Source organism: Callorhinchus milii, unplaced genomic scaffold (genome assembly GCF_018977255.1).
Source record: "Callorhinchus milii isolate IMCB2004 unplaced genomic scaffold, IMCB_Cmil_1.0 Scaffold20, whole genome shotgun sequence".
NCBI classification, from domain to species: Eukaryota; Metazoa; Chordata; class Chondrichthyes; order Chimaeriformes; family Callorhinchidae; genus Callorhinchus; species Callorhinchus milii.
In genome coordinates, this window is record NW_024704761.1 from 6260431 (window position 1) to 6287221 (window position 26791).

The 26791-nt window shown below is 43.5% G+C and overlaps 1 protein-coding gene across 1 annotated transcript in view; it reads right to left on the minus strand.

The window, feature by feature from the left end:
- Window positions 1-26791, minus strand: part of sdk2b (sidekick cell adhesion molecule 2b) — a 292198-nt gene that overhangs the window by 116760 nt on the left and 148647 nt on the right. Inside the window, exons 3-5 of the mRNA XM_007888572.2 lie at window positions 11591-11697; window positions 6029-6176; window positions 1822-1955 (exon numbers count right to left, since the gene is read on the minus strand). Coding sequence (XP_007886763.1) covers window positions 1822-1955; window positions 6029-6176; window positions 11591-11697 — 389 coding nt within the window. The remainder of the gene's footprint in view (window positions 1-1821; window positions 1956-6028; window positions 6177-11590; window positions 11698-26791) is intronic.

A 26791-nucleotide genomic window follows, 5' to 3' on the forward strand; every position in this document is an offset into this window, starting at 1 on the left:
AGGACAAGAAAAGTGTGAACAGTAGAAAAATGAGTCAAGTGGTGATGTACATTCTCCCCCCTCACCCCCTCCGACCTCCAAATCTTGCTGTTCTCAATCTGACTTCCATATTTCCTGGTACAGCTTCACCAATTCAGTGCCTCCACCGCGAATCAGCTCTTTGTGCTAACAGATGTAAGCAAGATGTTTCTCCAATATGAGAGAGATGGTGGGATCAAAGTTTTAAAAGCCATAAAACCTTCTGTCCGACCAACAACACATGAGCCGTTACAGGAAGATGCAAAATAAATATTAAAACAGAAACATGTTTAGATTGAGGAAGCTCATAGGTCTTTTTTTTTGGTGAGTCGGGAGTCGAACACACGCGGAAACCCATCACCAAGTGGATAGTTTTACAAATGAAACCCCTCACGTTAGCATTGCCTCGTGACGTCACAATTTCCTTGCTACTGACTTGCACCAATTTGGTGTTTATAATGACATCTCCCTCAATTCCGAATCTCAAACCAAAGCGGATTTTTGACTCTCAACCAGCCCGGCTTCTAATTGTAGCCTCTGAACAGCCGCAATAATAGCTAACAAAAGGAAGCTCACCTACCCAGTGTACGGAGCCATGGATTTCACATCTTTTCTTGTAATGATCGAATTGTCAATTTTAGGTCAGTTTCATCCTGTTCGAAATTAACCAATCAATAGTGTGGGCTTGGGGCTGCTTTAGGAATGTTTGTCAGGAGAAAGGATGCTCAGAGTAAATAAATGCTATGTGACAATATCAGAGACAGGGGCAATTGCACCTCAATACCCTTACAAAATAGAAGTTGTCGAGCTGCGTCTAACTGGACACCTCTGGGAGTACAGCCCTGGGCTCTTTTCTGTAATTGCATATTTCTATTAGAGTCTTCTTGAGGGATGAACCAATTGCCTTACCAGTTACAGGAGAGGAACCGACCAATTGACCATCATTAACATTCCTAACTAGGAACTGTGAAATGCCTTGTTACATTGCTTATTGATTCATGGCACAAGCAGAATGAACTGCACTAGGACTTTGTCGTGTGTTGAAAGCCAAACCTGTGCGAAGCAAGGCACTGCATTACTAAGACGGCAAGCTCTTAAAGAGCATTGGGTCAATTCCAAACTTTGTGGAAATGATCAGATTAACGGTGTCATTGGAACATAATTGGAAGTGATGCTGCTTCATATGTATGAAACCTAATCTTCTCTGACCTCAACATTATGAAATTTTAAAAAAAGCTGATTAAGTATTTTATGCAGATATAATATATGCAAAATGATTAAGGGCTCACAGCAGTAACCTTGATATTATATTAAAGTTGAAGCCCAAATCCTGAAAGATTCATTATTACTCGGTAAAATATCTGTATGTTTTTCAGTGAGTGGCACTTGCTTCCTGCTCTTTCACAACAGAGAAATACTATCAGATGACGTGATGCAGGTGAGAACACACAGGTATTACACCCTGGTTGAGAAATGATGAACACAGAACCACCTGTTGAATGATTGATCCCTTCTGCGGCCTTTCAGTAACAAAATCCTTGTGCCCATTCCTATTAAAACTAACAGGTATTGGCGTTTTTACAGCATGTAGAGTATTGAAACTGAACTGGCCTGAGGTCATGTTGTTTTATTGCATGCCCCTTGACCCATACTTGACGTGAGGCTCTGTGTAGTGGACTATGACTTTAATACCGCTGTGGTGTGGATGTTGTGCTTTGTGTGTGGACTACTTTGATTTGCTGTTGCTTACTGATGGCACGCTCTCTAAATTCATAACTTCATTTCACCCTGTGTCTCACTTACTTTCCACGGTCAGAGTAATGGGCTGACTGGTTTTGTTTTCCCCGTTCTTGTCGTTTACTGCCTGCACGTAGTACCTCCCTGTGTCTGGGGCCACAGTTGACAGGATGACAAGCGTGTTTTCCATCGTAATAGCTCTGTTGGGGCAAAGAGAAAGAAAATTGAAAGGCCTGCAGAAAAATGCAATGGGCCCGTGTGTCTTTCAACACGATAATGAATGTTCTTTATACAAATAATACCGCGAGCCAATGAAACATTCTTCCTCTGGTACCAATAGGTCTAGCAACCCTCAGAGATAGCAGCCCAGGGTAGGCTTCGTAAGGAATGAACATTTCCAACTGTATTTTCTCCTTCGAATTGAAAATCCTGAGAATGATCCTGCGATAGCTTTGCATCACTTTGAAAACTGTTCGCTTGGTTGGAAGATTTTTCGGCTTCTCATGGAGATCGCAATCACCGGAGAGAAAAGAGGGTGGAAATCGCGTGGAAGGGGCATTCTTTTTAAATAACCTTATTAAAGGTTAAGATTTTATTTTGAGAGTTGCATACAGCTGAGGCGGAATGAGCGGGAGTGGTGGGACACATTGGAATTCTGTGCTGGAATAACATGTGTTAATCTCAATAAACAGAAGAGCTCCCACTCCCTCACCTCTTTGTAGATAGCACATTGACTGGTGTTAGGCTACACTGAGCCTGTCAGTGTTTGCTTGTTACCGATTTGAAAATGTAATGGATGCCTAAATAATCCTTGCATTTGATACAGCGCCTTATCACTTCTTCGAGACGTCTCAAAGCGCTTCACAGAATATACAGTAAAGTGAATTGACTGTTTATTTTATCGGCAGAAGGCACCAGCCAATTGCGAACAGCAATGTCCTACAAACAGACGTGGATCGAGTGACCAATTTATTAGTTCACTGTGTTGCACAATATTTGAGTTTAAATTGACTGCATTTCATCAAACTGTTGATCAACGACATACAACTAACTGACTCCCGATAACATTTTACACAAGGGGAGGGGGCAGATTACAATATGAAAGACTCGCCCTGTAACCTCAAAACAGCTAGATTAAAGCTCTTTATTTAGATTGAAAATAAATGTGGGAAGCTAGCAGACTTAATTACCTGAGGAATAATTACCTCTAAAAACTTCAATTAAATAACCTTTAATTGGCCATTTAAAATCAGTAGAACCAGGTTCTTTGGAGCAGTGTAGTTTGCATAATGATTGCTTTAATATCATCACCTGATTATTTTAGAAGTTCAAATCATCTATTTGTTAAAGTAAACTAATTCGAATTCAACACAATGACAACCTACACTTTACGCCTCATCAGCTTCATGACATTAGACCCCATTGCTGTATTTATTCTTATTGGAATATTCAAATGTAATAATTAAGGCAAGAATTATTATCATTCATGTCAGTTTTATTCTTCAGTTTGGTTATACTTTTATTCCAATATTTCTACCTCTTTTAACAAAGACTCTCCTTCTTTTGCAAAGACTCTCGACATTCAGTGCTATATTATTTCCCCTTTCATCCTTAGAAATAAATGAACACGTTCAAGCATTTAGTTCATCAAGGCTGTTTTTAGCTTACACCAGCTCTTTCCTTTTTTTTAATCCCGTGACCTTGTGGTCTATATGGTTTATTTCTACATCAAAGTGGTGCCTTTACCCACTCAAGGAGCTCGAGTAATAAAAGTCGATCATAAGTTGAAATGACAAAGTGTCAGAAAACTAACAACTCAGGCAGAAAATTGCAAGAGATTGAGAGAAAGCAACTTTTCTGCGGTGCTATAAAAGGCATTCTCTGATGTTTAGAGATTCACCGCATTCAGGAATCACACCTGACTGGATAGCTCTTCATATTGTTACTAAGTGCAAATTGGAAAAGTGTTTCGCTCTTCACCCTGATAGCCACCCAGGTACACACACACACACACATACACGTATTTGTGCCTTCACATTCTGGTCAGCACGTACTTTGACGAATGCTCTGAAGCTAAATAAAGCACTCAAGCGCTGAGCAAAATATTGGATAATTTGGCCTGAATGCAGTTCTGACACTTGTGACAGTGGTGCACGTCTCATTCCTTTCATAGTAAAATTCCAGCTTAACAAAGGCAGATGTCTGCAGCAGCCTGATAATTTTAGTGTAAAGAGCAGCCCATTATCCTTTTTTGTCATATTACACCTCATCTCCAAATATACAGAGCACCGCTGATAAAGCTTAGCAATCTCCATTTAACCGCATGAAAATGAATTCTGACTCGAATCCATCTGTCTTTATTAAAAAGGCCTTCTTCCAGCATATCACACACAACAAAGTCTATACACAGAAACGGCTTGAATGGGAATTAATGCAGTTTTCCCAGGTGAATATTAATGCTGAACGATGACACTGTAAAGGGTCATGAGCATTTAGCGCAATCCTTACAGGTACTTTAACAAATATCCGATAGTTTTTGTGAAACTCTTGCTCTGCCAGTTGGGGTGCTTCTAATTGGATTAATAAATACTGAACTCAGACTCTCTCCATTCCCAACGTTTCCTCCGCTCGTAATTCTAAACATCTTTCGGGATTTGTGAATCTGTTTCATCTTCCCTCTCCCTCTGCCTGTATTGCTGCCTTCTTGCTGGCAAACTCGCGCACACTCACGGCCCAATTCTGCTCTCAGGAACAATGTCTATCGTCTCTTGGTATCCCCCTGCATCACTCCACTGGCAAGTAAAGTTTACCAGTGCAGGTTCCCGACCCCGTGAATGATCATTACTCTCCTCAGAGGGGAGAGTGCTGTGAACTGGTAAGTCTCTCTCCTCTGGATGAGAACGTTGTGGGTTCAAGCCCTAAATCATGACTTTAACCTTAACAATCTAGACTGACACTCCAGTGCAATGCTCAGGAGAGTGCTGCGTTGTCGGAGGTACCGTTCTGCAGGTGAGATGTCAAACTGAGGTTCAGTCCGCCTATTCGGATGGACATTAAAGATTCCTTGATACTATTTCAGGAGAATGGAGTTTCTCCCAGTGTCTTGGCAACAAGTTAAATTGGCCATTTACCCCCTGGCTTGGGACGTCCTCCCAACGTGAAAGGCGCTATACAAATGTAATGTTGTTGGTTGTTGGCTATTTGTGGTCCTGCAAATTGCCTGCCTAGTTCGCCTCCAAATATGCACTCGCCACAGTAATTTAGCAGCATTCTGAAATGTTGACATGGTAAGGCACTATAACAACTGCAAGAATACTATTATGTATTTGGCAAACCCCACTCTATCCTTTTAAAGGGGCTGAGGTTTCACGTTTGTTTAGTTGCTCCCACAGCGGGCACTTTATTCACCTCAATCAATGCATCCTTTCCCGTTGCAAGTGGAAGGAATGCAAGCGTTGTCACATAGTGTTCGTCTATACAATAAATCAATCCTGGCTTGTCAGCGCATCACTTTGCATTGATCTTTGGATGCGAATTCCTCACTCTTCCTTCCTGTGTGCGAGGGGGAGGTGGGGGAGAGTGGGTGGGGAGAGCGGGATGTGAAGTGTTTGTTGTTTATGCCATTACTCCAGTAATCGGGTTGGGTTTGAAGAGTGGGTTTCACCATCAGCACCTTTTTAGATATACACCTTACAACAAATTATCATCAACATCCTCTTACTTATCTGTCTCAGCAGAGGGGAGCTGAATTAATACACTTGGCACTGAAGACTTGCTGGGTTAATCACTGCATCGCTGCTGATGTTATTCAGCTTCCTCTTAACCACCAGACTTCTCCAGTATACAGCACCCATAAACACCCACTGCTCAAGCAATAATAAATATAAATGCAGGGCTTTGGGCTCCCCCGTGGCTCTGTGGGCAAAGGCTGGAGACCAGACTGGCTGGCAGGGTGCGAGTTCAAATCCCAGCCTGCACCAAGTTGCCCGATCTCAGCCTTGGTAGCAGTCGGCACCGTACAATTGGCAACTGCGCTCCTCATTGTTAAGCAGGGGGAAAAAGGCTAGGGTTCTTACTCCTGATTAGTATCCAGAGATTCCTATTCTAGACATATGTGTATACGGTCTGTGGTTTTGGGGCATAATTTGGCTCAGCTTTAATGTCCCCCCCCCACCTTGGACTAACCTGCCGACCAAAGGTTCAGTATAGTGCAGTACAAATGTAGCTCTTTGGGTAAAAGAGACAACGTAAAGACTTCCTTGTTTGTACTTACATGCGACTGCTGGGTGAGATTTTCCGTCCTTCTCTGAACCACGTAACCTGGGGCTGGGGGAAGCTGCCAATTCTGGGAGCCCTGATAACTGCAGCGTTTCCCTGCGAGACGCTCTGGTACTTGTCTCCACTCTCAAAGTTGCCCATATCTAAAAACACAACAACAACAACAAATTACATTTGCATCGCATAATTACCTTTCGCGACATCCCAGGTCACATCACAAAACAGTCAAGTGAAGCCGCAGAATCTGTCCCAAGATACTGGAATGAGAATTTCCTTCATTCGCTGACAGTAAGGACCTTGTGCGGAAATGAGTGCTTTCAACCCAGATGCTATCAGTAGAAAACTGCCCTTACATTCCCAATCTGACACAGAAAGCGCAAGTGGCAAACTTCACANACTTCATGGTAGCTGGATCCTCTGTTACGGGGACTCAGGCACAATCTTATGCAGGATTGATGGAGTGCAACCCTGCATCGAACAGCTGCAACTGATGGGAGGAAATGTTTGGAGATGACACTGCTAGCCTGAACTTGGATTGCATTCCATTTCCCAGGACCTGAAACCGCTAAGTCTTTTCGTCGTTGCACAAAAAAAATGACTCTGCTCCGAAAGTACTAAAAAAAACGCAAAGATGTAAACTTAATAAAGTAATAATAGTCTTGAACATTTTCAGCGAATGATTTCCCTGTTTTATAGCCTCTTGAAAGATGTTTAGGAACATAGCGTCATAAGAACAGGAGGAGGCCGTTCAGCCCTTCGAGCCTCTTTCACCATTTAATTAGATCATGGCTGATCTGTACCTCAACTAATCCTTTCAATTCCAAAGTTTTCTACTTGCGATGCTATATGGCCTTTGACGGTACAGGAACATTTTTTAATTGTTATCACTTGCACTGGAGAACTTACCTCTCAGCTTCTTGTGACACTCAACCCACCAAATCAGTTGATACATGGAAAAACACAATTAAAACAATAATAATTTGGTCATTCGATCCACGACTGTTTGTGGGACTCTGCTGTGTGTGATTGGCTGCCGCATTTTGCCCACAAAATATTACAGTATATTCTGTGAAGCATTTTGAGATATTTCAAAGACACAATAAGGTGCCATATCAAATGTAATTATTATTATTAGAATAACAAAGCAGCCTCTACATATTCCAAATGTAACTATTTGCAAGTGGCTGTGTTCCTATTTATCAATTTCAGATCGGTATCGTACTGTACAACGGCAATCCACTTGCCACTGATCCCCAGGATTTGAGATGCTTTAGAAACAGAACCCACAGTAAATGGATTATGGCAGAAAAGATGAACAGGACTACATAGCTATAGAGATTCACACAGGGGATAAAAGGAGGATATCAAAGATATTTATTTCCTTTGCTGAGTTGAATGTTCAGGTTCAATTTCTTTGTAAACGTAAGACCTGAAAGCTACCTTGCCATCCGTTTGACTGTGCTAGTTTAATACAGCTTATGTATGAAGCAAATAATTCACTTGAAAACTTAATTTCCCTCAGCCTTGTAATACAAAATAGCATTTGTGGTATTGATTTAGATAGTGGCAGTCACTTCTGACATAAAAACGGGGGAATTGAAATCTATTTCAAATAATTCTGTTTCTTTTTGGCAGCTGTGTGGTTGATGAATGCGGAAACCCATCACCATACTTAAAGAGTATCCCAACCAAACTGAGAATTCCATGCATTCCACCTACACATGGAAATTCCAGAGATCCTGCATACCTAACTCCGGAAAATATTCCAGGTTGGCAAGAGCCAAGGCTTGGGGACCCAGAGTGTGCGTTGGGGTACCAGCTGGAGTCTAACCAGTTAATAACTTGCCATTGAAGTAATATGAGAACAGTGTCAGGCTTCAATAACTAATGGATTGTTGCCAAAGCAGGGATAGCAGACAGCAGCAGTTGTGTGGAGAAGTCTGTATTAATGGGCTTGACCCAAAACCGATAGATGGCATGAGCAGAGTAGGGCAAAGACAAAGGGCAAGACAGAGCTAAAGCAGGTAGCTATGATAGGATGGCAGGGAACAGAGAGTACATGAAAGATGAAGACTCGGAGGGCTTTATTTGCATTAAATATACATTTCATTACTGAGAGAAAAGAACAGTGAAATAAAAGGAAAAGGGATTAAATATAACTAACACAGAAGGGGCTCATGTAGAATAGAAGGAGTCTGCAGATTAGTTTTATTTGAATATGTAATTAACATACTAACTAACCCAGAGCTCCCTCCAGGAACCCGCCATGGAATTTTGTACCTCTCAGCGCTTGAAATAAAAGCCTGAGTTATCCGAGCACTTCGTGACTTTAAAAACATGCAAGGAAGAAGCCTTGCAACTAAAACGTTAGCAACTAGAGATGATTCTTCAGTGTGATGGCTACCTTCAGGCACAAATCACCTTGGGAATCACGGTCTGACATCTGTCTCCACTGGTCTGCGACAACTTCACCTCAAGGAGGTCATTATAAGCTGCCCGAACCACTACAGAAACAATCCCCAAAACATCTTGCGTTCTCGTGTTGCTGCCGTTGCGTGTCAGACATTTATAAAATATTAAAAGAAGCAAACGGGCCACCAGGCGAGCCAAGAGAAACTCTGGCCTTGAGTGTGAAAGAGTGGTGCGCACTTCTGCTTGCTTTTTGTCGCTGCGGCAGGCAGCCTGCAGCAAGGTGTGGAAGCAGATCCTGGTTGGCGTATTGAGACACAATAATGCGGAGGGGTGTCTCTGCGCAGCGTGGATGATTGTCGACAGAACCCCCACCTCGCTTTGCATGATGATACACAGTTGACACAGCGCCTATCACGTCACTCTAAGATATGGCTTCCTTCCTGCGATAGGCACCTACGTCCACACACTAAAACAGCCAAGTAGTATTACGTCTCATGGACTAAACCAGCTTTACACAGCTGGCTGGGTACCTGAGCCCTGTGAGAGTGGGGTGGGGGCGGTGATGGGGAAGAGGAAAGATGATTGAAAGCACAGTTTTAAGGAGGGCTTTATTTCTAAAGAGGCAGGTCATCCAAATAGTTACCTATTCAGACCAGCGAGCGCTGACGGTGGGGCCTGATGCTGGACTAAGCACAGCAGTTTTTCCTTTGTTTCAAAGCCACAAATCCAGCAGAAAAATGTGCCTTCAAAAATCCATCTTCCTATAGCTGATTTAAAAAAAAGTGCACTTTTCAGTGTGCACTGGTGGGATGTGCTTAATTAAGCTAATTAAAACCGTGCCCAGAATTTTTTGTGATTTCCCCATTATCGTTACTCATTAATGCTGCTGCCTGATTACGTTCTCATTAACTAGGTAATTAAGCAGAAGTGTAAGTTCCCCGAGTCCCCCTCTCCCCCACCACTCAGCGTGCGTGAGCTGCAACTGGTTGCAGCATCCCTTGCCGTGATTCTCAATGTGTGCTGCACATGACAGCTTATAAATTCAAACTCATTTTCACCATACGGAGAGGACTATTACTGTGATTGGGATAAATTCGGAGTACATTCGGGATCTTCTTGGCTAAGGCAATATAAGGTCTCTTCTGCTCTCTGCCGATAATGCCTCGTGTGCTTATTGCCGGAAATCTGATGGGAAATGTCCATTCCATTGGCGAAATGCTACACGGATGTTTTATTGCGTGGACATAGGTGCCTATCGCAGGAAGGAAGAAGGCACATCTTACTTAAGCTTTAGAAGTGCCGGCAGGTCCAGAGAAATACTAGGCTCAGCCCCCCACACCCCCCCATCCCCCCAGAGCCAGTCAGTTTGGTACATTTGCAGCTCATACAGTGAGATTCTAAAACAAGCAATAATAGAAAGAGGGTTGAGCTTAAGATGTTAGACTCCCTTAAGAAACAACGTAAGCAGGTTGGGTGCTCTGGAATGATGAGGTCAACTGGGGCTGAACCTCTTCATCTGAACCTCTTTGAGACGTCTTCCGATGGGAAAGGCGCTATACAGTTCAAGTAGTAGTTGCTGGTGTGTCACCTGAGACAGCAGTAATGAGGGGGGAAATGCAACCGAACACAGAGGATTCGCTAACTAATTGTCTTGCCCAGCTTGTTTTATTCCATGTTTCTCTCCTGCAACCACGATTACCTCCACGATCTGGAAGACAGGAGGGTGTATCTCCACAGTCACCGTCTGCCCACTTTTGCGTGCCCTGCAAAAGACGTCCCCCACCTAATCACGTAACTTGCCTGAGGCTGTCAAGCTCGTTCCCGAGAGGAGGCGCAAATGGCAGTCAAAGACTGAAGCTGAATTCCGATCTCCTAATTGAAAGCTCAACCACTGGCACCGAGCGCTGACTGGACAGTGGCAGTTAACAATTTGCATTTTGTAACTGATCGTTTCATCAAACAAAAATGTAGGCAATTGCTAAACGGAAATGCCATAAATTCTCAATATGGTAGGTTAGGAAAGTTTGTAATCGATTCACGTAGCATTAACACAGATTACACGGCACTTGCAACGTGTTTGGAAGCCATTTAAGTGCCCTGTGTGATAGGCGGCAGCTCGCAAAGGCAAAGCGAGCCCCAGCACAACTTACACCTTTTCTCGTATCTCCGAGCAGTTCAGACTCAGCCCCAGACAACAACAACTTGCATTTTTGAATAGTGTCCTTCACGAGAAGCAGCGTCTCGGAGCTCTTAACAGTGACGGTGCCTGATGCCAAGACTGCGGGAGGGAGGTGGTGACCGTAAGCACGGTCGAAGAGGAAGTTCTTCAGTCGTGATCTAAAAAGAAGGGGAGGAGGGGGCAAGCAAGGTGCAGAGATTGGGGGGAGACTTTTCCAAAGCTTCGGGGCATAGTGGGTGAGAGCACGTAAACGCTTCCCATAAGAACTGTGTTGCCGGTGGGAGTTTTCTGTGAACAACACGAAGATTGTGGGTTTTAGGTTAATGCAGGAGTGGGGGTGGAATGTGGTCATGTTCCCAACATACTCACGGGCACCAAAAAGGATGCGTATGTTGAGATGCAACTTTGACGAGCAACAGAAAAAAGAAATCACTCCATATGTTACGGTTTCAAGTCCGAGACAGCAAAAACCACAGAACAGTTGTTGCTTTTGTTATTCTCTACCTGAATCAAAGCAAAAGTAATTAGTCTTGGTACCATGCTCACATCTGCAGAGGAGACCTGCATCAAGCACCTTTACCAATTAACTGCTTTTAGCAGCAGGAGGCGATGGCTCTCATCTCCTCTCCTGCCCCCGAGAAGCAAACAGAAAATATCAAGTTCTTTGTGTACACTACAGGATGAACCTACATCCTGTAACGACTTAAGTGGTTTATGGCTTTCTGTGTGTCTATGTCCTATCACCTACAGCAGATATTGCAGCTGATCCCTTGGACTGACATAGGCATTTCAGCATTTTTTGTGCTGATTATAACAGCTCAGAAATACCTGGCCGGTGAAGGAGAGGATGCAGAGGGGAAGGAATAGGTTACAAACAGCGCACCACACTTCAAATTCAAGGAGTGTTATTATTATTATGATGACGATTAAAAAATACAGGTACGATGGGCTGAATGGCCAACTTACATGCCACCTGGACCTCTGTTCTCTTCTGCATCAGCGCTCCAACCCGATTCCGCACTATGCAACGGTAAAATCCAGCGTGGGATCGATCCAGGGATGGGATCATGTATCTAAAAGGAAAGGGGAGGAAAGCGTTAGTTGACTGAGAACTGCAACGCATGTTCATGTGTTAAATTTTTAAATAAACAGAACCATTCGTAAATCGACGGGAGCTCATTTACTGGGCTAGTGCCAGCAAGCCGCAGATGTCCCCTCGTAAATGGGACTTGATCAAACTGTGACGAAATGCCCAGTTGTCAGGGTTCTCCTGTGCACCCTCGGTCCAACCCACCCCAGTTTACTGGCTGGCCTTCTGAGCTCATGAGATGTGGAGGATCTCAAGACTGAATGAACCATCATTCTTCGCAGTTGCTTAAGCAGCCATCCATCATGGGTCAGGCATTAAAGGGAATGTAGAGCGAGCAGGAAAGTTGGGAATAGACTAGGTGGTTTGTGCGGAAAAAAGTAGTGGTTCAGACTTAATGAGCCAAAGGACCCGTTTCTACATTTAAAATTTGGCCGATCCTATGAATAGACCATTTCTTTCTTAAGTTGAAAGCAACACGACAGAAGTGTACAAGAAGAAACACATTGAAAGCACAGTTTCTGGTGCTAAACCAGGTACCCGTCTGGTAATGTCAGAGTCCTTTGGGCTTTCACGTGAACTCACTCAGGAGTCCGACCTCACTGCGTGATACAGATCCACAGTCAACAACAACAACTTGCACTTATTTAGTCAGACACAAGATGGTGATGAAATTCCAAGCCAGTTGCCAGCAATGGTCAGCCTTGATTCTTCAGGATGAGTCCACATCGATTGCTCGGAGGTGTCCCATGCTGGGATCCGTCCCAAGTCAGCTGATTGAAAGTGAATCAATTCATTTGGAAGGAAACCGAGCACCAACAACTGCCAAGCTTGGATTCCTAACTAACTCAGATGCCTCCACGATTCCATGACATTGGTGTGTCAGCACATCAGAACCTTATCAGAAGGGATTAAGCCATGCTTTCTGCTTGGGAAGCTTTAAAACATGACCATTCACACAGCAAACCATAATCTTGATAATGCCAGTCGCTACGTTCAAAGAAAAACAGAGATCCTCAGTGCAAACAGACTAATTTGAGCATCGAGGAATAAAGCTGTGTGTCAACGGTTGGACCTGAATCCAGATACAACCAACCCGCTGAGCAGCAGACATTGAAACACACTTGACAGAGCTCCCTCTCTCGGTCTCTTGCTCTCCAAGGCATACAGACACAAAGTTATCTCTAGATCATTAGACTCACTTAACCAAGGATACAGGGTTTAAGAGAGAGAGAGAGAAACACACACAGCTCTGAATTTTGAGCAATCACTCGAGTTGAGAAACTCCACCTCAATTTCTGAGCCACGCTCTTCACGCGAACATTAGCATTGAGGTTGGGTGATTAGGAATCAGAGCAGCTCAGTTAGAGGATTTAAATAAAAACACAAAACATTCCAAAAAAAAGCACCCAATAGAATAAGATAATGAGCTTCCATTATGTAAGACTCTCAACGAGAATTTGTTCCATACAAGAGTTACCCCCAAAAATATCAAACAAAGGAAAATACAGATGACCAGAAACACCACAGCAGATTCACGTCATTCAGCCTCCAATCGGAGTTCTGATTTTGTTTTAACTTTCAGGAAAATTAAAGAACTAGACAGAGACCCTTTTCTGAAAAGATGGAGAGCGATCGGAAGGGTGGAAATCCCGATAAATGGAGAGAGATCACGATGGAAGCATAACCTGCGTCCAAATACTACATTTCTTGGCAAAGCAGATACTAAGCAGTAGATTGTGTCCATCTACAGCAAGTGAATCCTATTAAATTACACCAACAGCAGCAGAGGTCGGTATCCAAAGGGTTAACGTTTTCAGCGATGCTACATATCAAATTTCATTCATCTCAAATCAACCAGTAAAACAAACGTCTATGACTGAGTGCAACTGTGAGTGAGATGAAAAGATTACTAGTAAGTGGGATTTTTTTGTGTGCGTATTTTCTACAGTTGCCCTTCGTGGAGGAAGCGCGACTTGTTCACGCAATAAGCAAAAGGTTTTCTGCTGAAATCTGTCAACGTGATCCCTGTTGTACAAACTCTCCAGTCAACTTTCTCACAGCTCCTGATATGGGTCAGCAGACTGACACGCAGGCACCTCCTTAGCAAGTAGGGAGTTATGGGCAGGCAACACACAGCCTGAGGGCCGGTGGCGGGGGTGGGGAAGAAGAGGGGTGGTCCTGACAGATAAATCGCTGACCCAGACTTGACAGACTTGTCTCTGGTGGCAAAAATGGCAGGACCACCTTGCGAAACCGCTGGCTCTCAGTCTGTGCCGTTGTAAGACATTCCCTGGCAATTCAAAGAGTGCTGTTCTCTGCGTATTTGCTCACGTTGGCAATAACAATAATCCTTGCATTTGATATAGCGCCTCATCACATCTTCGAGACGTCTCAAAGCGCTTCGCAGAACGTTCTGGAAAGTGAACTGACTCTATATTTTGTGGGCGAAACACGGCAGCCAACCGCGCACAACGGCGTCCCACAAACAGTCGTGGATTGAATGACCAAATTATTATTTTCCAAAAATTTTTTTTTTTGAAAGGATTATGACCTCCAGAAAAGCAATTCGCTAATCGACTAACAACCAGATTCCTACTTACTGCTAGGTATACAGAGGTGTGCGGAGGAAGGAAACTTGCCTAATGTTTCGCCCGGCTCAGAAATCAAACCCGGGTCTCGCTTGCGAGGCGAGCGCTTGAACCAATACGCTGCAGAACTCCACTAATTGCAACTGGGATCAAAACTGTACAAGACATCGCCCCAACTCCTGCTGCTGCTTGTTTACTTCCAATCGATAATTGTAATGGTGATCGTGTTTGACATAAAGTCTTTCTGAACTGTTCAACTACAACCACCACCACCACCACCCGTGCCCAACACTCAAAACCGCCTGCTTCCAGAAGGGAAAAACACAGAGCTGTGGAATACAGAAGACATTGAACACATCATGAAAAATGAAAAGACAAAGTGCAAATGGGGAAGGGAATACACTGGAGTCGCTTTGAAAGTAATCTTGAATAATTAACTTCAGATAGAGGTTTTTGATTCTCGTACCATTATTCCAGTCCTGTATGAAGATCATTTTCTTGGAGCTTATCTCTCTTTGTTAACTGAGCTGAACTTCTTGAGTTTCAACTGTATTTAATTTCCCTGAAGGGAAGTCTGGCTGTTAAATTAATCTTTTAATGCAGCTTTCGTGCTTTTGTTTAACTTTACGCCCCCTCCCTTCCCGCCAACTGTCTATTTGTATTGATGGTACAGCCTCGCCTTTGCAGTTATCAATTTCCTGCCCCTTTAAGAACACGGTACACAGCACGGACTGAGAATCACCCTGAGAAAGCCTCGGCTCACTATACTTCTGCTCCTTAAAGGAAACTGTGGCTAGGAATACTTAGGCTGAACCAAAAAAAATCTTGTGCACCAGACTGGGTAAAGAATTTTTAAACCCCAAATTACCGATTTAGGATGGATAAGAAAATGGGAGCGATTCTGTGATGTTGCTCGGCTTAATGTCATTAAAAAAAAGATGCACTAGTTATTTGTAGCATTTTAGATATATGAGACATTATTGCAGAAGATGGATTATCCTTCAAATAGCATTTCCCAGATTGTGAACCAAATCCATATTCAAATGCAAAGGGGGAGAAATTGCTCGAGTCTAGATTTACTCTATTTATTTATTCATTTCAGAGTGTCCATAATTTGGCAAATTCTTAAATGTTATGAAACTTTTGAAGCCAATTTTCTGCATGTTAATGCCTTTCAAGTACTTACATTTAACTCAATTCGAAGTTGAGATTGAATTCGCTGACTTGCCAAATTCTGGACATCCTCCAAAATGCTTTATAATAATAATAATAATAATCCTTGCATTTGATATAGCGCTTTTCACGTCGGGAGGACGTCCCAAAGCGCTTCACAGAACACACTGTAAAGTGAATTGACTGCATATTTGTGGGCCAACGCGGCAGCCAATTGCGCACAGCAATGTCCCACAAACAGTCGTAGATTGAAAATGACCAATTTATTATTGTTTTTTTGATTTTGGAGGGATTATTATTAGGCGTGTGGAGTAAGGAAACTTGCCCAAGGTTTCGCCCTGCCTAGAATTGAACTCAGGTCTCTCGCTTGCAAAGCGAGTGCTCTAACCACTGAGCTACAGGACTCCACAATATGCATTGTAAATAAAGCATATTTAAACTCAAAAGGAATTACTGCCATCGCCTCCACACCCTCCTCCCACCCCAAGAATATGCAGTAACAGTCCAGCCCGTTGCAAGATCCTGCTTAATAAATCACGTTCACCCACGGTTAAACAAGATTGCTGATTCAGTTGGTCATCACATTCCCAGCCAGTTGCTTAAAATATAAAATTACTAATACTCTCATTTATCAATGGCCTGTACCAATCACCCACTCCCAGCGTCACACTGATAAAAAGAATCTGACATTCACCATCTAGGACTCTCGTTCAGCACACTCGGCTGCTGCTAATGGACAATTAATTGACGCTAATCTTTTCTTGCCTTTAAAAACATTTAGTGACAGCTTGACAGCGAAAGAGGCAAAAAAAAAGGGGAATAATACACCGGAAAAAAAAAAAAATGCTTCTCGTCACTAACACAAGCTGTCACGGTGCTTTTAGCTGACGGAATCCTGCTGTCGAACCGGCCAGTCACTAGTAAACACAATGAGTCAGTCCCATCTTTTAAGTGGATTATGATACAACCTCAATTATAATAATAATTGGATACGCTGAACTCTTGATCTGCTTCAATTCTGCACAGGGTACATACATGAAGGTTAGAGAACGGATTGCTTCAGATACAAGGGCTAGATATGTCTGGGCTTCGAAAGCAAGTTTGGAGAGTGCAGCACGTCAAACATGTCAAGCCAACAGCAGGAAGAAGCTGGGCTAGATAGCTTGTGTCTGATCTGGACAACTATCTTGACAACTATCTGACCAACAGAGTGCACAAAATCAGATGTTTAAACACCTTCTTCTCCCCACCCCCGCCGCCCAAATCCTCCTAATCGCCACAAAATCAGGGCAAATACTTTCATCCACAAAACACACTTTAAAATTCACTTTACAGTGTATTCTTTGAAGAGCTTTGAGACGTCCCAAAGATGTGATAAGGCGCTATATCAAATGCAACGATTATTATTATTATTATTTTGTTATTTTATCTCTGGCTGGATGTGCACTGTTATTTCATTTATAAGTAGCCTGAACTTGCGAAATTCAGATTCTTCTAAATGTTTGCAGTAAAGTTGAATAGAGAGCAGGTTTGAATCGCAGGGATGAGCGAGATGGTTACATTTGATGTATTAAAACAGCAACTTGCATTTATAACAACGTCCTTCACACGGGGTAACGACTAGGAGTGCTTAACAATGGCGGAGCCTGAAGCCGAGCTGTGGGGGTGGGGGTGGGTGGAGATGACAATAAGCACGGTCGAAGAGGAATATCTTCAGTCATCATCTAAAAGAGGGGAAGGAGGGGGCAAGGTGGAGGGATTGTGGGAAAGAGTTCCATATATATGTATTAGATGAACTGAAACTCTTCTCAACACGTCTTGGTATCCATAATCAGAGTTATGAATAATCAACCTTACCAACTACTGAGCCACAAGTGCTGGGGAAAAAGAAAGGGTCACCACTTACTGATGGACATATCTACTCATGAAAGGAAGAATGGTGATGGTGAGTGGCATGACCGTTATTTATCATAAACGTGAAACCTGAACGTTTATTCCCTGAAACCTGAACGTTTTCTGCCTTGACGAATGGTTAACGTCATCCGAACAAAAGTGCACAGGAGAGGAACAGCTCACAAAGCGCTAACACAAACGGAGAGACGGGGCAACACACAGTTGAAGGCTGTGTTTTCATCAACTGGAAACCAAAGGCAGTCTCATTAAGGATTATTTGTCTACTGGACACTATTAATACGCTTGAAGAACCAAACGAGTGCCACTTGAGATTTCCTTTGAAGTGGCGAGACTAGTCATTGTTAATTAAAATGGGAAGAAAAGGTACAGTGCATGGATTCTGTGAGGGTCTTCACAAGCCAGACTGCATCGCCTCAGCTTGAATTTTCTCATCGTTGAGACTGTGGATACGTCAGGTATTCTCTTTCTATAGACTTCACTGAATCTTGGCTTCCTTTCAGGATCCAGCCTTCACTTTGCAGGCTCGAGAATATTGATCAAAGCCTCCAGGTTTGAGAGACATTCGTCTGAATTTCAATAAAACCAGTGTTTTTGCCTGGAGGAACTTGACCTCCTGAAGGCAATGTCACTTAGGCTCAGAGCTCTGAAAATCGTAATCCATATGGTCGATGGAAACCCGTTCGGTGCTGAACAAGATCCAGGCATTGTGTGTTTATGTCTCCTTCTTAAATACTGGTGTAAAAATAAAATTCCACCTTGCGTTAAGCTGTTTTGTGTCAGATTCAGAAAGTGAATTAATTGCACACAAATCTGATCAGAAACCTAAGATTGGCATCACCTAACCACATCCTGATTTCTCTCTTATTCTTATCCCATCAGCACAGACATGATGGGCCGAATGGCCTCCTTCTGTGCTGTATAATTCTATGATTCTCTCTTACTTTGCTCACTTTACTGCACTTTACTGTGATGCTCTTTGGGATGGATCTCATTCCCGATTTGAAAAGCACAACACCATATATATATATGTATTATTATTATTATTATTATTATTATTATTATATTATTCCTTTAAACTAACTGCATCCTGCCAGACAGCTGTGGCTCCTCCATTTGTTTTTATAGTAAGGTCTGATCACATCGTAGGCAAGCTGAAGATCTTATCAGCACCATCGATATAATTTTTTAAGTTTCTCTTTAGAACTGTCCTAGACCTGCCCTGGTCAAAGTGACAAATGACATTCTATCCATCTGCGACCAGGGCTCCCTCTGCCTCCTTGTCCTCTTTGACCTCTCTGCTGCTTTCGACACTGTCGACCACTCTCTCCTCATCCACCGCCTCTTCTCTCACCTCAGCCTCCACGGTGCTGTCCTTGACTGGTTCAGATCATACCTCTCACACCGCCTGCACTTCATCTCCTCAAACGGCTTCTCCTTCAGTCCCCGCATCGTCTCGTGCAGCGTTCCTCAGGGCTCTGTCCTTGGTCCCCTTCTCCTCAATATCTATATGCTCCCTCTTGATGACATCATCCACAGACATGGGGTCAACTGCAGATGACACCCAACTCTACTCTCTGCCTCCACCCTTAACTCCAGGACCCACTGCTGTGCTGACAGAATGTTTGCCAGACATCAAGTCCTGGATGAGAGCTGACTTTCTTCAGTTGAAAGTCAACAAGATCGAGGCTCTCCTGATTGACTCCCGTCAGCGCCTCCGCACCTCAGGTGCTGATAGCATCACCATCCATGGTTGCACACTCCACCTTACTAAGCCTGTCCGGAACCTTGGGGTCTTGTTTGATCCTCAACTATCCTTTCTACCCCACATCTGCGCCATGACCCGCTCTGCCTTCCCCCACCTACACAACGTTGCCTGGCTCCGACACTGTCTCACACACCAGGCCCCCAAAACCATCATACACGCCTTCATTACATCGAGGCTTGACTATGCAACTCCTCTCTCCATAGGCTGCAGATCATCCAGAACTCTGCAGCCCATGTCCTCTCCCGCACTAGGCTCCATGACCCTATCACCCCCATCCTTGCCCAACTCCACTGGCTTCCCATCACACAAGAGGATACAGTTCAAGATCCTGGTCCTCACCTTCAAAGGCCTCCATGGCCTTACTCCCCCCTATCTTTCTGACATCCTAAGCCCCTACCATTCTGTTCACTCCCACCGCTCAGTGGAGCTCCGGCCTGCTTCGTGTCCCCTGCCTTGTTCACCCCACTATTGGCAGGCGGGCTTTCTGCCACTCTGCCCCCACCCTCTGGAACTCCATCGCACAGTCCCTCCGTCTTGCCCCCTCCCTCGCCACCTTCAAAACCCGTCTCAAGACCCTCCTCTTCGACCGTGCTTTCGATCTCCCTGCTTCTCTCTCTGCCCTCCACCCTCTCCCACCCCCCCCAGCTCGAGTCCGTAACTCTGTTTGTCCAGCACCTTGGGACGCCCTCCCAATGTGAAAGGTGCTATACAATGTAATTTTGTTGTTGTTGTATGTTTACAGATAACAATACTGAAAGTTGGCTGCTGCATTTCATCCACAAAATTACATTCACTGCAGTTAGTAAATCCTGTGAAGAACTTTGAGACTTACTTCCCCTGTGAAAGGTGCTATGTCAAATGCACGGATTATTATTACTGATGACAAATGTGTCATGAAGAAATACTACTAATTAAAGGAGACTGATCTTGAAGAGAACGTATAAAATCCAAATAATTTAATCCCTAACAACTGTAGTGTCAAGTGAAATCAAACTGAATTTAACCATTAAGTCATAGTAATGATAATCCTTGCATCTGATACAAAACAAGTCAAATCCAAACAATTTAATAGTGATTAATCTCTGCAGGGAGATGAGCAAATCGAAATAATTCAATCAGTGAGGTCTGTGGAGCAATAAGTCAAGTCCAAACCATTCATGCATCAAGATACATTGAACAAGGAAACATTCCACTTCAATTAGTGATGGTTTGTAGTGATGAGATGTGCAATCTGATTATTTGACTCTGTTGTACGCAATTTACTTCTGATGACTCTGGGTAAGATTGGGCCTTCAGCTCATTCTGCAGCACTGGGGAGCATTGTATTGTATTTTCCTTCAGCTGAGGTGTTAATCCGCAGGTCTGCCTGTTTTCGGGTGGACGTTAAAAATTCCATAAAACTATTGGAAAACAGAAGGGAGTTTCGCTCGGATTGGGGAGTCCTAACTGTTTGGAGCGGGCTCCCTAGGCAGACTACGGAAGCAGAAAGAGTTAATTCTTTCAAAAGATAAGATTTCTTTTAGGAAGTAATACCTTGGGATACATTGTATAGCTTGGGACTGACAATGTGCAAGTGACTGCCGGGATGGTGGAAGGCAAACTGGATGGACCTTGGTCTTCTTTCGTTTAGCAATTCTATGTTCTTATATTCCTGGCCAACAATTCTCCAGATGAATTCTGTGCCTTTTCCCACTGGGCTCTGGAATGAGTTGTCTTCATTTGTTTTGTTTTTTTACATGGGATTTTTAATAGCGAGACTCCTCTTGTTAATGTGATCAAAGCTGTAATTACCTGAACCACAAAAGTTTAACAGTTTGCTCGTAACAACTGCAACAGCGCTGCTGTAAACTTGACACTCGAGTAGTGGTTCAGTGAAGCTTTAGATGCTCAAATGATAACCAGAAGATAAATATTTGATAAGAGTTTCCTGTACTTCTGGCCTTTTTTAGCCTGCAGCAGATTGATATGAAGTGATGGCGGTTTATTAATAAATAGGAAGATTGAAACTTGCAAAAAAAACATTAAATAGCTGAGAAATGGTGCAGTTACAGGCTTCAAAAGGGCTCTCACATCACATCATACCACCCTGCTGCAGTTACACTCTCGCCTGCAAACAGTACTACCTCCAAGTTCCAGGGTCAAAGACAAGCTGAAAACAAATCTCTCTCTCTCTCTCTCTCTGGATCGCTGCAGGCCTGCAAATACATCATTCACTTCATGGCTGTGTGGGTGAAGGAGGGGTGGGGGGGGGGAGGGGGGACATTGCTGTGCGCAAATTGGCTGCCGCGTTTGCCTACAAAATGCGCAATCACTACACTTCGCAGTAAATCCCGTGAAGTGCTCTGAGAGGCCCTATTGATGTGAAAGGCGCTATTACGAAATGCAAGACCTGTTATCATGTTTAGTATTAAATTGGCATTAAACAACTAAGAGCCTCAGCGAAGAATTGAAAAATGGTACGTGACCTCTTGTTCAGAACATTGGCTCCTGATACCCGTCTCTGTGTTGCTTATGCATTATTCAGTCTCCAATAACATGAGGGGCAAGGAATAGCAGCATCGATGCAGTGCTTTAACAACTAAGAATAGGTCCCATCGATGCTGCTGGGCTGAGATTTGTTCAGGACTGAATAAAATCAATGTTGCAGTCGCTCGCTACACTGCATTAGTGGAAATGTATCTGCTGATTACAGCTCCAGACTAGCCAGGAAATCAAATGCGACCGCTAATGGGAGGCTAGAAGCTTGATGCTGGGTTGCATGAAACTAAATATTTGTTGCACCAGCTCCACGCCTCCTGCTGCTACTGACATTCAGTGGCCTCGCGAAGGAGATAAAGCTCAGCTCCCCGGTGTTGGGAAAGATGCTGATTCAATGGGTTAAACTCCACGAGATTTTATAACGTATCACTGTGGTGTTGGTGGCATCGGGTGACACGCCATCGGTCCGTGACTGTAACCCAGGGCGTTCCAGACAGCGTGACCACGCAATTAATTGCACTCTGTAGGTCCTGAAGCCCATTGGATTGAAAATAATTGAACGTCCAAACAGTTTCCCAGATGAGAGTGTAGTCAGTGACACGTAGACACCTCGTAGCTATTTGCGAGACCTCGTTGGCTCAAACGGCTGCAGCTTAATCCTACAAATTAAAAGTTACTACACTCGTGAAGCGCTTTGAAATGATTTGATTTGATGAACTGCTAGTTGTTTTTCCTTCTATGAAGGAGACGTACAGTCCAGAGTTGATATTGGCTGGCACATGGAGACACAGTGACTGGAAGAAAGGACTCTATGATAAAGTAGTTACGTTTTGTTTCCTTTAACCATCTGCCTTCATATGAGGTGCGATCACGAACTGTCGGATGGTTCAACATCAAAAGCTATCAATTGCGGGAAGGTTTCCGTGCAGCTTCTCATATCAGGAGAGAATAATAACAATAAACCTTGCATTTGATGCAGTGCCTTTCACAATGGGAGGACTTCACAATGCAACTGTAAAGTGTAGTGACTGTGTCTTTTGTAGGTGGATGTGGCAGCCAATGTGTGTACAACAATTTCTCAATATGAGAAAATACAAGGATTCTTTCCATCTTCACAGTTTCTATATTGCTCTGCACTTGGGGCTTGAGGGAGAGAGAGTTAGATAGAGAGAATGACTGAGGAGACAGCGATATTATTAAAAAATAAAGGAGAATAACAAATTTGGGAGCTCTACTTTGTACTGTTCAATCTCGGTGCACTAGAAAATGAAAAGGAACAGAGGGGGAACCAGAAAGAATGGAAGATAAACTCCTTTATTCTCTTCAGACTTAGTTTGCAGCTCCCACTGTGACATCCTGTTCAGTTTCCACTCATTTGCCACCACTGTGCGACCTTAGCCTCCCAGCAGGCTCCGTATCAATGTAAAGTTCAAAATGTACTTGTTTGGACAAATAGGGCAGAGATTCCTGCTGCCGAAATGTGCCTTTGGTGTGCTGATGGTATCTCAGTGCAGCAGTTAATGCAATATTGATGGCATTCTCATCCTCATTCAGAACAGTGCGAGTGGAAATTGCACCACACATTTTCCTAGCCTTTATATATAATACTTCCAACTTCCACATCAATCCGGGTAATGTGAGTTGTGTGGGTAAGGTACAAAAGCTGTTGTTAGGACTTCTCTTCACCGCAAATACTGGGGTGAATACTCCTAACAGGTCAGCTATTCCCCAAATGCTTCAATATTGCATGTCGGCTGCCAATGATTATCTGTATTGCTGCTTTCAAGCGCTCCGGGACGCTAGAATGGTGCTATATGAATTCAAGTTGTTGTTGCTTTATCAGGCTATCACAAGGTCTCTTGCCACTGTGGCTTGGGGTAGGTGATGCTCCCAGGAAGGATCGTCTGCATTGACACTCTCAGCCTCAGCTGTCATTTTGCCCTTTCGAAGACACTCGGACGAGACACCAGTGGGCAGCCGAGACCTGGAGAATTCATCTCCAGAATGACTCCTTCCATCTTCAAAAGAAAGAACTTGTGTTTGTATAGCACCTGCTCACGTTCGAACTTCTCAAATCGCTTTGCACCAGTTCCCTGTCAATCGTAGCGACTGATTTTTGTAGGCAAAACCCAACAGCTGTTTTTGCACAAAGCAAGGTACCGCAAACAGCCATGTGGTAAGCGGCCAATTAATCTGAACAACTGTTGACCAGAGACGCTAAGAAAAACAACTCAGTTCTCTTTTTGAATAGCATCATAGGATCTTTAATGAAAATGGCAGACTGGACGGCGGTTAAACTACTCATCCAAAAGACTGCATCTCTGATAATCTAGCGCTTTACCAGTATTGCGAAGAAGTGTCAGCCTGGCCTGTGAGCTCGAGAAGAGATGGGGATTTAGGAAGGAACCATGTACCATTTGTTTACGATGCCTCAGTATACCACATTATTTTGTCCTGCTTAACCGGTGAACGAGCAGAGCTACGCTGTCCGTTAATAAGAATTTACAGCGCTTGATAAATTATTTGGAAATTGATGCAAAATCACATCTGACCAAATAGTGAATTAACAACTAAACGACTCGCAGCCCAGCAGATTTTGAAAATGGCAAAACACATTAAATTCCCACCAAGTTAAATGGCCCCGACTGATGTGAACCTTTCTACTTGAGACAGCGAGAGTCAATGCCTCATCCATCACTTCAAGGTTAGCTGCTCTCTGCGTGCTTGAAACCCTCTCTCTGCCATTAATACGATGCAATTGGTAAACAGACGCCAACCTCTGCCTGACCTCCGAGTATGAAGTGGAAATACTCGGGAATTTACTGCCTTTTGCAGGCATCACGTTTCTACAGATTAGCGGTGCGAAGAAGTGAACAAAGACAATCACTGAATCATTTCCGACCCCAGTTCCCAAGAATTTCTCCATTTCTCTGTAAATTCTTTTCTCTTTTCTTTTCTCTTTTCTTTGAGATATTGCGACGATGTGATCAGGAGTTCTGTCAAACGCGAGGCTGATTATTCCTATTATTACTACTGTGTCTCAAAACAGAAAGTGGCGAATGCCTGCAAACATTGCCATTCGATTTACAAATTTCTCCAAACTAATTGAAATTCGTGAGGCGTTTTCAAATGGTTAAAGCAGTAAAAGGGTGGGGGGTGGGTAGTGGGGTGGGCGGACATACAAAGGTTTTCGTGTTCACTTGGAAAAATAAATAAAATCACTGCAAGAAAACCATGAAGGAGGCGTCTGAAACCATCTTCAGCCTTGACTCAGACCTTCACTGTTGTGGTTCGATGAAACTATTTTTAAAAAAGGTACTGAGCTCAGACAATCTAGATCAATGCAAGCGGCAGGTGTCTTGTAGGTCTGTCAGACTCCAGCACCAATGTTCGTAGGAAGCGGAGACTTGGCGGTAATGATTACTGACAGCAACCCACTAGAATACTCAGCAGGATGTCCCAGCAAATCGACGGGAGCTGCTCATCCACAGCGAGGCACCACACAGCTGTTGGATAGCACTGGCCTTACATTCCCAGGGTCATTTTTTCTGAAACCTTTTTCCCAGAATACAGGTCAGAGAGAGAAAGAGCAGAAAGAAATCCTCCAGGCTACTAGTTTACTCACCATTAAACTGCATCTGCCCCCAAATTCAATAACTTCAGAAGGAAAACTACCGGTGAAAGTGCAAACACTTTGGCGTTATTCTCTTCGATTCACTAGTTCTCAGTTTTTAAAGATGGCTCAAAGTCTGAACTGTGAATAGCATCTTCGACCCTGTTTTGTTGGGCAATAGTTTTTTTTCTCTTGGCATGTTACTATGCGAGAATAACAACAATAATAACAGCAATAAACCTTACATTTGACATTGTGGCTTTCACGTCAGAACGGCGTCTCATAGGGCTTCACAGGATGAACTGTAAAGTGTAGTGCCTGTGTATTTTGTAGGTAAACACCTATATCTGCACCAGATCTGAATCCAAACTCCAGCCGGCCATGCTGTCTGCTACATACAAATACAAGATTATATTTATATAGCGCTTTTCATGGGAGGCTGTCCCAAGGTGCTGGACAGTCAGGGATTTGGACCCAAGCAGGGTTTAGCTTAGGTATGACACACCTTGGTGGTACTCACTGTCTAAGACCACAAGCAACAAATTTGAGAGGGTGTCTAATCTTAGTGAAATCAGACTCCACTGTAATTGAATGTTCTCAAGAGAGAAAAGCGGAAAGGGAAGGCAAAAAAATATAGACGACCAAAGTGATTTAGGGTACACAAGAACCTGTCTCTTCACTCCTCACATATTGATATTTGTCCAACAAATGGAATTGAGAAGACAACCAGGACTTTGAAGGCACTGAAGAATCCCTCAGAGCACAGGGCATGTCCATCAATCCCCATTATGGGCGATCTGTGAATTACACTGCACTAGAAAAGGCTTCCCATAGGATTCACTGATACATTTTTCTCAGCATAAAGGAAAACATTCTTCTTTTAAAATCCTTACACCCAACGGGCAGCGGAAAATAACACAAGCTGATACTATTTGTAAGAACACTGCTTGTTTCTCTACTCTAAACAGGAAATAATACTTTGCGAAAGCCATAAAATCCTATCTGCTATCATGGTAGCCTCATTATACAAGTGTGCCTTGAATATGTAGGTACATGTGTGGGTGTTCCCCTAGTTTTTCCAAAGCTATTATTTTCACCGATTTACTGGGAGAATGAGACCATCAGGGTCATGGAGGCTCTTTCCTGACGTTAATTGGTTTCTATGAATATCTTCCTGAGATTGGATCCAGATCTCTAGCCTGGGAGATGCAATGGGTCAGCATTACCTGACTAGAAAGTTACAGTGTCAATTGACTTCTTCAAGAAGAGAACTGCGTTACTATCTGCTTGAGAATCGAAGGGAAATTATACAATAAAAAAAAATTGCATTTGATACAGAGCCTTTCGTGTTAACAGAACATCTCAAAACGCTTCACAGGATTTACTGTAAAGTATAGTGTCCAGTCAATCCGCTGGATGAACACTGACCACGTTCTTTGCAACAGTAGCCGGTGGATCCCAGCGATGATCATAGGAACAGAAGGAGGCCAATCAGCCCCATGAGCCTGTTCCACCATTCTATTAGATCATGTACCTCAACTCCATT